This window comes from Camelus dromedarius, chromosome 3 (assembly GCF_036321535.1).
Source record: "Camelus dromedarius isolate mCamDro1 chromosome 3, mCamDro1.pat, whole genome shotgun sequence".
NCBI classification, from domain to species: Eukaryota; Metazoa; Chordata; class Mammalia; order Artiodactyla; family Camelidae; genus Camelus; species Camelus dromedarius.
In genome coordinates, this window is record NC_087438.1 from 41,451,385 (window position 1) to 41,468,523 (window position 17,139).

At 33.0% G+C, this 17,139-nt stretch overlaps 1 protein-coding gene across 4 annotated transcripts in view; it reads left to right on the forward strand.

The window, feature by feature from the left end:
- The window catches only part of IPO11 (importin 11), a 169,026-nt gene that overhangs the window by 69,449 nt on the left and 82,438 nt on the right, over positions 1-17,139 (forward strand). For all 4 annotated transcript variants that reach the window (XR_010378510.1, XM_010974915.3, XM_031445867.2 and 1 more), the window contains exons 20-21: positions 3,622-3,735; positions 12,242-12,357. Coding sequence is in view for 3 of the 4 variants with exons in the window: in XM_010974915.3 (XP_010973217.1) it covers positions 3,622-3,735; positions 12,242-12,357 (230 nt within the window). In the remaining variant the exon portion in view is untranslated. The remainder of the gene's footprint in view (positions 1-3,621; positions 3,736-12,241; positions 12,358-17,139) is intronic.

The window sequence follows — 17,139 nt, forward strand, 5'->3', positions numbered from 1 at the left end:
AATTTGCATGTATTTCTCATTTAATCCTCACAAAAACCTTTGGGTGGGAATTAGAATTTATTATTTCAAACTATTTGAAGCTTCAAGGAACTTGCTAAAGTTCAGACATCTTAGTGGCATTGCCAGTATTCCAAACTCAACATTATGCAACACAGTGACCGTTTTGAGTCACTGTTAGTCATTTTGAGCAGATCTGATTCCTAGCATCTAAAAGTAGTAATATCTTACAATTTTCTCAACACTTTGGGTTCTTATTACATTAATTACATTATTTTGATACTGCATTTTGATATTGGTTTGTAAACATTGAAGGAGTTTGGTCATTTGAGACTATATTTTAAACTCATTTCAAGTCCCTGTCTCTGCTCTTTAACTTGGGCAAGATCTTTAACCCTGCATCCTCATGTATGAAATTGTAAAGATAATTCTGAGCTCCTGTAACTCACAAGGTTTCATAAGTATGAAATTATTACAAATGTTCAATATGCTTTAGATTACTATATATTTGCAATAGTTTAAAAATGCCGCTTCTCCAAACCTCTAAACCTTTTTCTCCAAAAGTTTAACATTCCTGTTGCTTAGTTACTTAGAAATGCTTTTGTGTTTCTATCCATACTCATCATCAATAGCCTAAGCAGCTCAGGTGACTGTATCATCAGTAAATACCAGTAAGATACAGTTACCCAGTAGTACTTTTTATTTTCAGAATGTGGGTAGGAAATAGTTAGGAAAAATGTTTTCAGTAGATTCTTTAACATTTTCCTATGTTAACCTTTGAACAACACCATCATTTATATATCTGTCAACTATCATTTATATACAAATTTGGTTTTTGTCTGTTAGGTTGCAAACATTTTGAGCCATCTTAGAACAGTGTTTTCTGACACATAGTAGTTTTTGAAGTTTTGGTAAAGTCACTGTCTTTATATCTTAGCATCCAATTGTTTGAAGATTATATTTCCTCTGCATTTGAAAAAGTAGTTGAAAACCTATAGTTAAATTTTTTCAGTGGAGGGATCCCATAAATACACAGAAAAAAAATATGTTAATTGTTAAGTGTGATGTCAGACAGTCTTTTGACTTATGCAGTTCTGAAGGAAAATAATAAAATTAAAGGGCCTATGTGAAATATTAAATATTCTATTGAAAGTATTATCTGAAAGATGAGTTGTCATTAAGGACTTACTTTTTAGGTCCTTCGGATGGAACCTTTGTTAAAACATTTGTTAGTACATCACGTGTTTGGTTTTCACATGTTTTCTATAATGTGTTATGAATGAAAGTGGATATTTTTCTGTATACAATGAACTAACTCATGAGACTGTCATGCTCATAGTACCTGCCTGCCCTCATTGTTTTTTCGTGGGGTGTTTTTGGAGTAGAAGTACCAAAAGATGAGTTCTTTTTCATCTCAATTGTGTTGTGCTGGTGGTTCAGTTTCTATTATAGGGTTATATAGTATTATTTAGCCCAATGCCTATAAAGCATTCTAAATTCCATGTATTTTTTAAATGTTGTTATGCAAATAGTTGATATTGGCCTACCAGGAAATCTATGTTATAATGATTTTCAGAATTGTATATGGACAGCATTTTTTCTTTCATGTCATTTCATTGAAAAATTTCAAATATACAGAAAAGTTGTAGTAAATCACCACCCATATATCCTTCACCTAGTTTCATCAGTTACTAGCATTTTACCATACTTTCTTTTTTTTTATATGTGCATATACAGAGTTTTAAAAATTAAACCATTTGAATTTTAGTTAGAAACACTGTGACACTTCACCCCAATAAATTAGACCTTTCCTTCTTAATCACAGCCATAATTAGATCCAGGGCACTTAACATTCATGCAATACTGTTTTCTAATATCAAGTCCATATTCTGATCTCCTCAGTTGCCCCAGTAATGTATTTTTTAACCTCTCCTACCCTAAGGGAATGTATTTGGCTCTCTTGTCATCACTTTGTTTTATAACCCCCAACCCTTTTTTGGTGTTTTGCAGGAGTGAATCTGTGAGTAATTTTTGAAGTAGTGTCTCTTGAAGCATTAATTTTAATTTAGAACATCAGATATTCTAATGACTAGAATTGGGGTACAGGTACTTCATGACTTTCATTTGTAATTGGGTACTTTGGTTTTATTACCTACCCTGTGTATAATTCATGCCATATACTTCCTTTTTGCCATGCCTTAGAAAGAAAGTATTCTCTCTAATTTGTTCAAAACTAAAACTGTTGTATTTTCCTCATCCGTAGAACATGCTGTTATATACTGGTTTTAGTTGCATATGCACGAGTTAGGTGCTTTGAAACCTGGATTTTTATATTTTAATTGGTCTGCTTTTATAAGCCAATTGGAGTGATCTTTGATTAAATGCTCAATAAATATCTATTATAATTGTATATTCACAATTTGAAAGCAATGTAATATATAATAAAGAGTCTCTTAATATTTATTCAGTTCTATCTTACTGAAATATTTGGGCAAATATGTAACTTCTTATCTTTCAGCACCTCCTTCCTCCCCCAACCCAGAGGGAACAAATCCTGCAGGTTTTGTTGGTTTTCTTTTGTTTGTTTTGCTATCCTTTTAGTGTATGGTGTTTTATAAGCAGAATAAAGAAACTTGCACTGTTTCTGGGAGCACTTTTAAATGTTAGTCCATGGGGTTGAAGTAAATAGTACTGAAGCTGTGAAGGTTTAGTATTTCTGATTTATCACCAAGGGTACTCTCATTAGATCAATTCCAAATACTGTGACCATAAGCCTAAAGCTGGAGCACTGTGTCCAGCTTCAGTGTGGATCCATTTTATTTTCTGGAAACTCACTGTCAAGGTGTGCTGTGCTTCAGAGTATATTTTTAAAACTGGTTAACTTAATCCTTAGTGGGATTAGCAGTTTTATTCTTTGAAAAGGATTTTCTCCTCCTGTAGTTCTATTATACCTTGTGTACGCCTTCACCATTTTATTTATCCTTTTTCATTGTATAAGGGTTTGTATGTCTATGTTTATCTCCTTTTCTTTCTGGTGCCTTGTCCTCAGGGTCTCTTACTTAGAAGATGCCATTAGATAACTGTTGAATGAATGAGTAAATGCTGACTCTTTTTAAAACAGTGTAATTTCCAATTAGGTAAGCTGTTAAAAAGAATCAGGTTATAACAGCATTTTCTATTAAACTCTGTCCTCAGTATGTTGTTTTATATTCCTGAATTTTATTTCATGCAATAAATTTGGTACTTGCTTAAAATTGTTTGAAAATATTTACCATGGAGCTCTGTTTAATGTTGGATTTATCTTTAAAAGAATATGTACTTAATACCTTACATCCAGTAAATATTAATTATTTGCTGCCTGGGACCCAATAGATCTGTCAGAGTTTCTTTTTTTCTCTCTCAAATGTGTTTCACTTTTTATCTATTCATTTATTTTAGTTGGGGAGGTAATTGGGTTTACTTACTTATATTTACAGGAGATACTGGGGATTGAACCCAGGACCTTGTGCATGCTAAGCATGCGCTCTACCACTTGAGCTATATCCTCCCCCCAAGAATTTCTTGAAGTAAGTTGCCTTCTTTACTAATAGGATTCTTTTGCTTCCCCTACTTCTGTTGTGATAGATACGACCATACGTAGGATGTTTGGTACAATATTTGCCTCTTCTTTGGAAGCAGAGTGAAGAACATAATATGCTGAGATGCGCTATTCTGACAACACTTATTCATCTTGTTCAGGTACGTTACTCCTCCTTATTAGTTTCTTATTAGTGTTTTTTTTTTCTTTAAACTTTTTTATTGTTTTCATGTGATTTATGTTAGTGGTAGTAAAAGGCATCACATGTCTCATTCATGTGTGATCTAAACAGTTTAAAAACACCTTTTGTATGTTTATTGTGGACATTTTTTGACATCTAAAAAGTATATTCTACTTTTTAAAGATGGTTTCTTGATTAGCTGCAGTGGTCCCCAGTGATGGTAGATTCGTGATTTGTGCAGTTGTACCTTGCATGCATTTTCCTTGGTATCCAGGGCTTTTCTACATAAACTTATACTCCATTTTCATTTTTTTTCTTTGGTTTAAAATAAAACTTGTCCCTTTCAAAAATTGGGAAGGCAGAAAAACAGGTAAATTGCTTTTGAGGGAAGGAGTAAATTTGACTTTAGACATCTTGACTTTGAGGTATGGGGATATGCAGCAGGTAGAGAGGAACCTAAAACTTCAGAGAGAGAGAGAGATGGGGCTGTAGTTCTCATTTGAATTGTTAAAAAGTGATTCTGGTGATGAGAGGATGGAGAGGGAAGCACTTAAGGCTAAGGCTTAGAATATCTGGCTACAGGGAGGCACAAGCATCCTGTTTTTTCACTGCCCTTGCCCTAAAGTTTGAGAGCTCTTCCAATGGGGAGATCTCTCTTGGAATTGAGAATTACTACTCTCAAATGTTCTAATAAATTAAGAAAAAATCTTTCTATTATCAGTTTTAAAAAACCCTTTTTAGTCACCTTGATCCTTTTTTGAAACATAAACCATTCTTTCAGTAAATATTTATGGGTGAGTTTTATAGTTACAAATTACTGTATAGAGCAATTTTAGATGCACGACTAGTGATACAAAAAATTTTTTTGAAGTACTTTGCGTTTAATAAGTATCTGGCATGGTGTCTCTCCTTGTCTACCCTTTAATTCTTGTGATTATCCTGAAAGGTTTTACTCCTTTTGTTGATGAAGATACTAAGGCTAAGAGAAGCTTAGTGATTAGCCTGAGATGGCTCATGTAAATATCAGAACAAAGAGTCATCCCCACGTCTTTTGCCTTGTATCTCTGCCAGTTGCGTTTTTAAATTCAATTTGAGATTTCTGGAGGGTAGTGTGTCTCTTTAGGTAGTGTTACCTCAGGAAATCTTAGGAAGCCAAGGTAACCTGTGTGGAATGACTAGAGTATATGGGGTCTTTTCCTTTAATCATGACATTCAAGTATCCTGTATATTTGTATAGTCCAGGGGTGCAAGGTTCCAGCTAAGTAATCATCTGCCTTTCTTGGAGAAAGCATATAACATTTAATATTAAAATTGAGACTGTAGCTTAAAGTAAGATTTTAGTCATTTGAGAAGATTGTACTAGGGTTATTGGTAAATTTCCTTTCATGGAAAATGCTGTCATCTTTTGACTTTTATTTTTATTTATTTACTTTCTTATTGAAATATAGATAATGTGCAAGCCACATTTTGACTTTTAAAATTTAATAGGTAGATATTAGTGTAAGTATTTGTATGTTTTTGTTTTCTAAATTCTGGGAACTCCAATTGATAATCTCTGACTGAGGAGGGTAATAATGGATGAAAATAAACTTTCTCATCTGCAGTAGTTGGCCTCAGTGGAAGTAGACTTTCATTCATTTGATAAACATTTTTTGAACACTTGCAATATGCAGTACAAGGTACTAGGCGCTGGGATACAGAAATTAATAGGGCAAGCTCTTTGCGAATATCCCAGTCCCAGGGACAGTCTGAGCAGTTAAGTGCTTTTTTTTAGCAGTTAAAATGTGGTGGTGTGAGGCACTTGGTGGGTTATCTGTCTCGGACTTGAGGGTGAGGTGGGACTGAGGGTGAGGTGGGACGTTGGGGAAGACTTCCTTTAGAGGTGGCATCCAAATAGTGCTGATTTTAAATAGTGTTAAGCAAGAAGTGTTAATGAGATGGTGATTCAGGGATGAAAGGGGTAAAGATGTTTTACACAAATGGGCCAGCATATATAAAGCCCCCTAAATATCTGAGAATGGGATACTTTTTGTTTGTTTATCTATATATTGATTGGTTTTGCATGTAGATAAGTTAAGGAGTCAGTTCTTGAAAACTTTTTATGAAAAGTGGTAGTATCTCCGTTTCCTGTTTGGTGGAAGACTACTTTCAACACTTACAGCCCTGTCTCTTCGACTTTTTCTCTAACTCTAAATAAAGTATTGTTCATTCATACTGTTCATGCTTGATTTAAGCTTTGTAGGCATTATCTCTTGACTTCCCTGTACAGAAGATGAAGATTTAATTCTTTCATTCATCTCTATGTGACTCCTATCCTCCCATTCTCCCAATATAGTTAGATTGTAATTTAAATTTTGGGAACTATTTAGTGTCTTTATTTTTGTGACTATATAAAGCCTACTGAAGACTTATATCATTATATTATGGTTAATTTTCTTTTTTGTACAACCATCCTCTTCATTGCCACTCTTAAAATTTTCTTGCTTAGTTTATAAGTCTTCTATTACTGCATAACAAATTAACATAAACATAATGGCTTAAAACAATCCAAAATAACTCATAATTTTGTAGGTCAGAGGTCCAACACACCATGTCTATACTCTTTGATCGGGATCTGGCAGGCTGAAATTGAGGTGCCTACCAGCTCAAATTCTGCCATGGGGGCTGTTTTCATAAGCACTCAGCTTGTTGGCAAAATTCAATTCCTTGATGAGGATTGGGGTCCCAATTTACTGGCTGGCTGTCACTTGGGGCCCCTCTCAGTCCCTAGAGTCCGGCCACATTCCTTGATACATCGCCCCCTCCATCTTCAGCATCAGCGGTGGGGAAATTCTTGAGTGTCAAATTCCCGTAGGCTTTGAATCTCTGACTTTCTTTTATGTAATTAGTCAAAGAAAACTCTCTTTTTGTTAAAACTTACTTTATTTGTTTTTATTGAACTGTAGTTGATTTACAATTTTGTGTTAGTTTCAGGTGTGTATCAGTGATTCAGTTATTTATATATATATACACACACACACACAATGTATTTACTTACACACATATATGTATTCTTATTCAGATTCTTTTCTATTATTGGATATAGTTCCCTGTGCTAAATAGTAAATCCTTGTTATTTATCTATTTTATATATAGTGGTGTGTATCTCTTAATCCCATACTCCTAATTCATCCCTCCTCCCACCTCCCCTTTCCCTTTGGTAATCATAAATTTGTTTTCTATGTCTGTAAGTCTGTTTCTGTTTTGTAAATAAGTCCATTTGTACTGTTTCAAATTCCACATGTAAGTGATATCATATAATATTTGTCTTTCTCTGACTTAACTTCACTTAGTATGATAATCTCTGGGTCCATCTATGTTGCTGCAAATGGCACTTTTTCATTCTTTTTTATGGCTGAGTAATATTTCATTGAAATCATTAAGATTTCATATATATCTCTCACATCTTTTTTATTCATTTATCTGTTAATAGGCACTGAAGTTGCTACCATGTCTTGATTGTTGTAAATAATGCTGCTATGAACATTGGAGTGCAAGTATCTTTTTACATTAAAGATTAAAGAAAACTCTCTTTTAATAGGCAAATGTGATTAGGTCAGACCTACTTAGATAATTTTCCTATCTTAATTACTTAAAGCCATCTGATTTGGGATCTTAATCACATCTGTGAAGTAATACCTAAATTAATGTTTGATTGAACAACTGGGAAATGGCATGTGTACACCAAGTCAAGAATCATCTTAGGTAGTCATTTTGGAGTCCTGCCTGTTACATTTAGTTTCCTATGTAATTGAACCCATGCTGTATACAGTTATGTAAACATGCCCTCAGTGTGTTCACACACATCAGGTATTTTCTTACTTTCATCATCATAAATCTGGAAGATTCTTATGTGCTTTAGTCTGCACTAGTTTTACTGTATGCTTGTTCACAGCTGTTACATCTGGACTCTGTTTCACTGGCATCAGAAGGATTCCTTTCGCCTGTCCGTTCTGTAGGGTGCCTGTTTTCTGTACCTGTCTTCTTCCTTGTTTTACTTCCTCTTTCTGATGTATCCTGTGAATGCCAGTGGCATTCTGCAAAAGGTGCATGGGAGGTAAATTTTTTTGAGATTTTTCATGTGTGAAAATGTCTTTACTCTGTTTTCACAATGATAAATAGTTTGGGTGTAAAATTCTAGATTTTCCTTAAAAATTTAAGAGGGAAAAAATTTTCCCTATGTTTTCCCCTGTATTTTTCTTACTGTTGATTTCTTCTTTTTCTTCTCTTTGCCTTTTTACTCTACTTTCTGGGGGATTTCTTCAGCTTTATCTTTCAGCCTTTCTATTGAGTATTTCTTTCCTGCTATAATACTTTTAATGTTTGTGAGTTTTGTTTTAAATGAACAGCCGCTTTATTGCTCAGAATGTGAGTTCTTTTTTTAATTAAAATATTTTTATTTATTTTAAATTTATGACATTAGTTTCAGGTGTATAACATAGCGATTCAATGTTTTTGTAGATTATACTGCACTTAAAATTTTTACAAAATAATGGCTATATTTGTGCTGTACAGTATATCCTTGTTGCTTATTATTTTATACATACTAGTTTGTCTCTTAATCCCATACCCCTACCTTACCCCTCCTTCTGTGAGTTCGTTTTTGTATTGAATAATCAATCTACATCATCTCTCTTTCATGAATGCAATGTTTTCTTTTATTGTACCAAGAATGTTAGTGATATATTTTTTCCAAGATTTTATCTCTGTGTGTGTTTTGCGGTGCTGTTTTTATTTGTTTGTTTTTTCCTATTTTTTGTATTAGATATTTAATCATATCTGTTGATCCTTGGTTGCCTTTTTTTTTTTTTTTTTTTTTTTTGCCTTGTAAAAATTTTAAGCATGCACAAAAGGAGGAAGAACAGTAGAATGAATCCTTAGGTAACCATCACTCAACTTCAAGAACCATATTAACACTTGGTATAAATTTAAGAGTTGAGCACTAAAAAGCTAATTGGAAGGGTTGAATATGTATGGGAAGCTTGCTGATAGTGCATCTTGAGGATGATCTAGCTGGGTTTTGTACAGAACAGATGTTTTGGATCCATGTGTTTGAGATCTTTCCTCAGTGAAAGAGCCTTTAGTCTCCTGTCTATTACGTGTTCTGTCTCCCTGTTGTATATAGTATCCCTGGTGTTGATTACCTGATGTCTCCCTGTCTTGAGACCATTTGTTTTACATTACCAGAAATAAATGACCAGATCTGTGGTGGTTCAGGTAAGGGACAGTTTGACTATACACATGGATGAGATCTTGTCATCAGATGGCTTTTAAAACACTAGAGGTCCTATTATTTAAAAAAAAATTTTTTTATTGAAGTATAGTCAGTTTACAATGTTGTGTCAGTTTCTAAGGTACAGCATAATGTTTCAGTCATACATCTACATACATATATTCCTTTTCATATTCTTTTTCATTATAAGTTACCACAAGATATTGAATGTAGTTCCCTGTGCTGTACAGAAGAAACTTGTTTATATATTTTATATATAGTAGTTAGTATCTGCAAATCTTGAACTCCTAATTTATCCCTTCCCACCCTCTTTCCCCCTCTGCTAACTGTGAGTTTGTTTTCTATGTCTGTAAATCCGTTTCTATTTTGTAAATAAGTTTATTTGTGTCTTTTTTTTTTTTTAAGATTATTTAGATTCCACATATGAGTGATATCATATGGTATTTTCTTTCTCTCTCTGGCTTACTTCACTTAGAATGATGATCTCCAGGTCCATCCATGTTGCTGCAAATGACATTATTCTTTTTTATGGCTGAGTAGTATTCCATTATATGGCTGTATCACAGCTTCTTTATCCAGTCATCTGTCAATGGAGTGGGGGTCCTATTATTTTTAATTCATCCTCTTTAACTTCCCCTTCCCAAAATACCTAGTGCTATCAATTCCTAAGTCTTTTGGAGTTTCATTAATATAAATCAGGGGTTTCTTGCTCCTTTTCACTGCTGGCTTTTAGCTTTGGTTTTGAGTCTGCTAAGTCAGTTATTGCTTGTCTTTCCAACTTCCAAATATGAGTTGCTTTTATCTCTTCTTATGCTATCTTTGTAATTATGGGTTTAGGTTTTTAAAAAACATCCTCATATATCTTCTTGTTGGGTCTTGGGAGGGAACAGTAGTAAATGAATGTGTTAATAAATCTTCCAGCTTTCTCAGATATTAACATAATGATTTCTAGTATGGCCTTGTTTGGCATAGCTTCACACAGAATATAGAGCTTGGGTGTGGGGGCCTGGTTTGGAAGGTATAAGGGACATCTCTCAAAGTTCTGAGGAAGAACTGTTATCATTTATATTTTAGAAGGGTCTTTTGCACACCAGTGGGTACACTGGTTTAGAATGGGGTAAAACTAAAGTCAAGGAAAGCAGTTGGGAAGCTTTTCTGTTAATTGTGGAAGAGATGATGACCTCAAACAAAGCCATAGAAAGAAGGGCAAAGATTTGAAAAATATTTGAGAGAATAGAATTAAGAATTGTTTAGATATAGGGTGAGCAGGAAGAGGAACCAGGAGGTAGTTGTGATATAGTTTATCACTAGATGGGTAATGGTTCATGTTGCTTGAGTTAGGAAATACAGGAAGAGGAACTGTTTTTTAGGAAGACGATGAGTGGTAGACTGGAGAGTTTGAGATACCTTCTGGTGATGATGTCCAGTAGTCGTTTAGAGTGTCTAGAGTTCAGAGATTTGGGTTGGAGTTAATAGATTTGGACATTATCAGCATGTATGTGGGACATGAGATGAGAGCCAAAGACAATACCCTGAGAAATGTCAATTTTTTGCATTCTTCTTTTTTTCACACTTAACTTTAAAAAGAAATTACAGATTCACAGGCAATTCCAAAGATAGCATAGAATGATTCTCTTGTACCCTTCACCTAATTTCCCTCCATGCTTTATGTAATATAGTATAATGTGATTTCCCCCTTTAAGCATTTCTGATAATTTTATTAATTAGTGATGAATTTATTTTTGAGCTTTCATAGTATTGTAGACAATGTCTTGTAGTTTTAATTATGGACAGAATGTTCAAATTTACTTAAAGCTGCATATCTGAGATTGGACATATTCATTCTTTAGGCCACTAGATAACAAACTGTAACTGAGAGAGTAAGTAGATTTACTGGTTTTTCTTTTTTGTTTTGTTATGGATTAAGCTTTGGAGAGTGAAATTTAACTGAATTTTAAGGCACAATATACTGCTTTATTAAATGAGACATATTTATAAATCTCTTCCTTTGGAAAAATCTTTAATAAGGTCTTCCAACTGATGTTTAATTATAGAAAGGGCCAAGCTTAACGTATTTAAGGGTAAGCTTTATGTACTTCCACTGAAGTATCTATACCCTGCTGATAAAAATTGAACTTACTGTGTATATATATGTATATATAGGTCATCAAAAGGGAAATACACATATATAGTGTTACATTGTAATTTGCTATAAACTACGTTGACATCTGAATTATTTTCTAAGTGGGGAGGTGTTGGATAGTTTATTTGGTTTCCTTTCTTTGTTTATCAGATTATAGAGATTAGTTTTGATTACAAATTGACTTTCTGTCTGTTCTGTTTTCTTTCAAAGTGCTTAAACTTAGTGTGATACACTTGAGTCATTCCCATAAGACAGTAATTAAGCAAGCTAGAATTTTAGATTAAAACCACCTCTTCTTCCTCCATCTTTGTATTCTTGGCTCGTTAAAAATATTTGCAGAAATTCTTCATTAAATAAGTAGTATGTGCACATTTTTTTTAAAAAGCTTACAAAAACTTTTTTAAAAAAATCTCCTTTACCCCCTTCCAACATCCTTTTCCAATACCCATATTTAACCAGTGTTAACAGTTTTTACTGTTTACTCCTAAGAAACATTTTTGTGCATATATCTTCATATCAGATATATAGTTATTTAAAAAAATGGGGCATGTGGAATTGTTATACACACTTCTTTTAAATCCCAATTTGTCATTTTGAGATTGTTTTTATTCCATACCTAATCCTTTTTCATGGCTACTCAGTATTCTAGAATATGAAGGTACTGTAATTTAATTATCTTACTGATGAATATTTAGATTGAGTTCATTTTAGATTATTTAGGTGAGATACTTTGTGATATTTGATATGTTGATGTTAATACCTCCAGTTGTCAGAGAGGCAAAAATAAGTATTTACATGAGAAATCTCTTAAAATGAACAGATGTATGTAGCCTTGGTATATATGGTTTTATTGCCATTAGGCAACTGAATAGTAATTTTTTACTATTTGACTTCCAGTTGTAAACTGAACTAATTTTGTTTTAATAGTGCTTATAATTAGGACCATTCTTTAAAAATCTGATTTATTTTAATAAGTTGGTTTTAGGGCTTTTTTATATGATAGGTGATTTTTTTGGTGGGGGGTGGGACCATAGAGTGTCTTATGTTAAGTTTTATTTATACTTCCTATAGGGATTAGGAGCAGACAGCAAGAACCTGTACCCTTTCCTGCTCCCAGTTATTCAACTGAGTACAGATGTTTCCCAGCCTCCACATGTTTATCTTCTGGAAGATGGTTTAGAATTATGGTAAGAGGAAAAACTTGATACCGTGGATCTTTTTTTTTTTTTTCTCTAGCCTTCCCTACACTCATGCCAGTAAAGCAAAGGTCATGTAACAAGGCTTAAAAGCTCAGCATTTAAAAACAAAAACATAAAGTCAGTTTGCCTGAACTGAGTAACATAATAGATCCTTTTCAGTAACATCTTTTCTTGACAGCTGTCACTCAGTGTAGGCTTATATATCACAGTTAAAGAGAAGTTTCAGTAAGAACTCAGCTGCATGTCATTGTTTGGAATTTGGACTGTAAAATGGGGATCTTGAGCAAAACTGAAAATTGACATAAAACTTCAGTGTGTTAAGTGAGATATTTTGGGACGATAACTGAGTTGTTTTTCAACCTCTTACTACCTTACCGAGTAAGTACTGAGACATAATACCTCAGCCCCAAGTGTTAATGCTACTTAGTCCTGACATTATTTTACTGAGTAAGTAGTATATAGTGTTAAGTGGTAAAACACAAGCAAACAGACCCCGTTTCTGTGGCATCGCAGTGCCACAGGCTGTGTAGAGAACAGTAGTAGAAATCTTTTTGCTTTATCTTACTGATAGCAGCAGTTTTCTGCAGGGCAAATCATTATTTAAGATATAGTTTATAATACAGGAAGGGTTTAAAAATTCTAATGTTGGAATTAAAAAAGCAATCACAGAAATTAACCAGAGGAAAAAATTAACATTTGTGGTATCCTTATTCCCTACCCACCCCCTTCCTTTCTCAGTTTTGCTTAGATGTCTAGGAATGTAGTTTTTTGATTCTTAGAAATTGTCTTTGGTGTAAATTATAAATTAATGATCTGTATCAGAATATTAGATGAACAATTTAAAAACATAACTAAGTAGGTACTTATTAATTTGCAATTTGTGTTTCTTGTATTCTTTTCTAGGTTATGTTGTTTGAACTTAAATGATTTCCAAATGATTTGATTGTAGATTAGCATGTGTTAGAACCTGTTATATTCATATATTTTTATTTGAACAGAATGGATTACTCTAGATCAGTTGTTGGTAAACTTTTTCTGTAAAGGAGCAGACGGTAAATAATTTAGGCTTCCCAGGCTGTGTACTTTCTGTCCTATCTATTCATCTCTCCTGCTTCATTGCCAAAGTTGTCATAGACAATATGTTAACAAATGAACATGGCTGTGCTCCAATAAAACATCATTTACAGAAATAGGATGTGGGTTGGATTTGGCCCATGAGCTGTAGTTTGCCAGCCTCTACTCTAGATTACAAATTAAAATATTAATCTCTGTTGCATAAATGCTTTCCTGTAAACATGTATATTTTGTTAATTATCAGAAAAATTTAAAATATTAGTTATAATAAAGAGATTCATACTTATCAGTATTAAAGGTTTAGTATATTAATGTGTTTATAAAAGATATATAAATTTTTTAAGGATTATATTAAACAGGTAATAAAAGTACATTGCTCTACTAATGGTAATTTTTTTCACACTAACCTTTAGTTACATGTAAATCAAGTTAAATGATTAGGGTACACTTTTAAAATTTACTGACATATTTCTTCATATGTTTTTCTTATTGGATTAGAACTCATATTTGGAATTAGATATATAGATGCCAATCCCAAGTACACCCACCACTGCATTAGATTTATAATCATCATCTGTGAGCCTCAGTTTCCTTATTTGTAAAATAAGGAAAAATAATTTTTACCTGATTATTGTGAACATGAGATAATGTGTGTGAAGTGGTTCTCACTTTGTATGTGATATATAAAGCCTAAGAATTGGTGAGATTGCCTAGGAAGAAAAGAGCAGTTAGAACATTCTGCTCAGGGCAGACTCCTGAAGAAAAATATTTCAAGGTCACATGAGGAGCTATCAAAGATGGCAGCAGGGAAGAGCTGTCTACTGACAAAGGAGGAAAACCAAGCCAAGAGAGGATATTTCCCAAAAGAGGGAGTGGTTAGCTTTGTCAAATGTTGCCGATTGTCCTAGTAAGAGTAGTACAGAAAGGTCAGTGGAGATGATAGGGGTTTCAGTGGAGTAGTAAGAACAGTCCAAAGAATTAGAGTAGGTTAAATTGGAGTTAAGTAAGTACAGACTGTGAGCACTGACAACTTGTATGAGAGCTTGTACTATGGAGAGTAATGTTGAAATTGGGCAACAATTGACTGTTCTGGAGTGAAAATTTAGGGGTATGATGAGGCTCAAGAGAGTGAGATAATTGAAGGAGACAAGCAGGTGTGGGATTCAGCACAAGTGGAGGGGTTTTTTTAGCTGGAGGTAGGAAGACAGATTTCTGTATTGTAGTGGAATTAGATGGGAAGATGTTCCATATAATAGTTCCTATTTTCTCAACAACATACGAAGCATAGATGTCAACTCAGTGTTACAGGCTGGAATGGGAGTGTATGTAAGATCAGAGAGGTTTGTGGGGAGCAAAGGTATAAAATAGTTATGTTGGAGAATGGAAATTTGAACTTACTACGGTTAACCAGTACCAGTTGATGTTTGTGGTTGTGTATACAAAGTGAAACTCTTCAGACTGATTATGTGATTTATTTTTCCCCTGATGACGTCTTTGACCCAACATTGTTAAATTTTTTGCTGATACTAAAGTGTATGATTCAGGTCTGGATTCATTGCATTGTAAATACAATATGCTACTTATACAGTTTTCTTAAACTTAGTGTGAATTTTAATGACATATTGTAGGATCTATTCCTGTAATATAGTCACATAAATAATAATGATATCAAAGATGCAGACTTTCATGTATATCTATTCTTTTTAACTTGTCGGTTGTTAGTTCACATTATTTTGCTTTTTCATCTTGACACTGATTTATTGAAATACCCCATTCAATTTTCTTCATGTCAGTGTCCTTTTTTATTTGTAGCATTTTTGATCTGTAAGTTAAAAAAAAATTAACTGCACAAAATTTTGGTACTTTTTTACATTGTTATAAGATTTAATAAAATATGGTATTTAAATTCTTTAATGAAGAATTATGTGATATAATAATGTATGCAGTGGTTAATTTTCCACTTTTTAATTCCACCTTTTAATTCTTCTGCATTTAAATTTTATCTGATATAAATATTGTCATATAGTTTTAGATTTGACTTAACTATTTCATTCATCTTTTACATTTCAGCCTTTTGGTTTGAAATTTAGTTATGTATTCTATACTGAGCAAATTTAAAATTTTATATTTTAACCTAACCAAAGATGTTTTACTTCAAAAGAATTTTATTGATCTTACATTTATTTATGTCTGTCTTGTACTTTATGGTCTCTCTTTTCTACATTTTTTTATGGAAGGATAACTTTAAATTTTACCTTTCTCTAGTCAGAGGTGTTGATACATACAGCTTTGTCTAGTCATTCATCAAAACAGTAACTTTTTCCCTTCCTTAATATGGTAGAGAATTTAGTGCTTTGACTTTGTTTATCTCACTTTCTTTTCCAAATCTTTATTTATTAATCTGGAATTTGTTATTAATCTGGAACTACATACCATTTCAATTTTATTTTTCACTAGTTTAAAGTCTTCAAGGTTTTTTCCTCTTTTGAATAGCATAGTTTATGCTCTGGAAACTAGCATAGTAAATGAGAGTGACAGTGACCCGAGTGTCCTTTTTACTAAGATTGTGACAGTGAGAGGGAAGGAGCAAGCTTCAGAGAGTGTAAATCTGGACCCACTGACAAAAAGAGTTTTTTAAAAACATCTTCTGTCATTTAGGATATGTCCTCCAATTTTTTTTTTCTCAGTGAAATCTTGTGACTGTTGTAGTTTTTCTTTTAGTTTCATAATTATTTTAAGAGTGAATAGGATAAAAAGTTTTAAAAAATCTTTCTTGAAGTTTTATTCTTTAAAGTGGAATCAAATTCTGTTATTATTGACCAGGTTAAGATGTCTAAAGATACCATTACTTGTGCATGTTGGGAAGTACTTCATTTTGGGGGTGATGGTTTCCCCTGTGTAATCCCCTGCCCAGATCTCCCAATTTTTCATTTAAAAAGCAAAATACTTCATAGATGCAAAATAATATGGAGATAACATTGTTTATAATTATTGATAACTTGTATAAAATGAAAATCCATTTACTGTACTCTGAGTAAGAAATGGTTCAAGAATGTCTGTGAAATCCATGGTGTGGCATGTTTTTGAATCCTCCTGTTTCCATGCCAGGGATAACCCACTTACTGATTTTTTTTTCTTTTCATTCTTTGATTTTCTTTCTTGTATTTTAATATTTTTTAAATCAGGTAGGTGTGTGTATCTTTAAACAGTATGTTTTAACTTTTTATAAATTTTATCATATGTTTTCTAACTTCCTTTTTTTGCTTCCTGTTTTGAGATTCATCCGTATTGATAAGTTTAATAGTATGACTAACAATTCATTTACTCATTTGCCATTTTGTTTGATGTTCAAATAATGCAACTGTGAACATTCTCACACAACTCCAGGCCCAAATATATAAGACCTTATGCCTATACACATTTCTACCTAGAAATGGTGCTAGGTAATATGTATTCAGCTTTATCATATACTAATTATTTCCAAAAGTGATTATATCAACTGGTACTCCTGTCGGCAGTCACAAGAGTTTCCACTGTTATGTAGCTTTGCCAATACATGATATGTCACGTGTAAAGTTCTGCTAATCTGTTGAGGGTAAAATTGTACCTTGTTTTGGTTATAATTTATATTTTCTTGATTGCTAGTCAAATTGGATATCTTTATATTTTTTATAGTCAAACTTAATGCAAATTTTT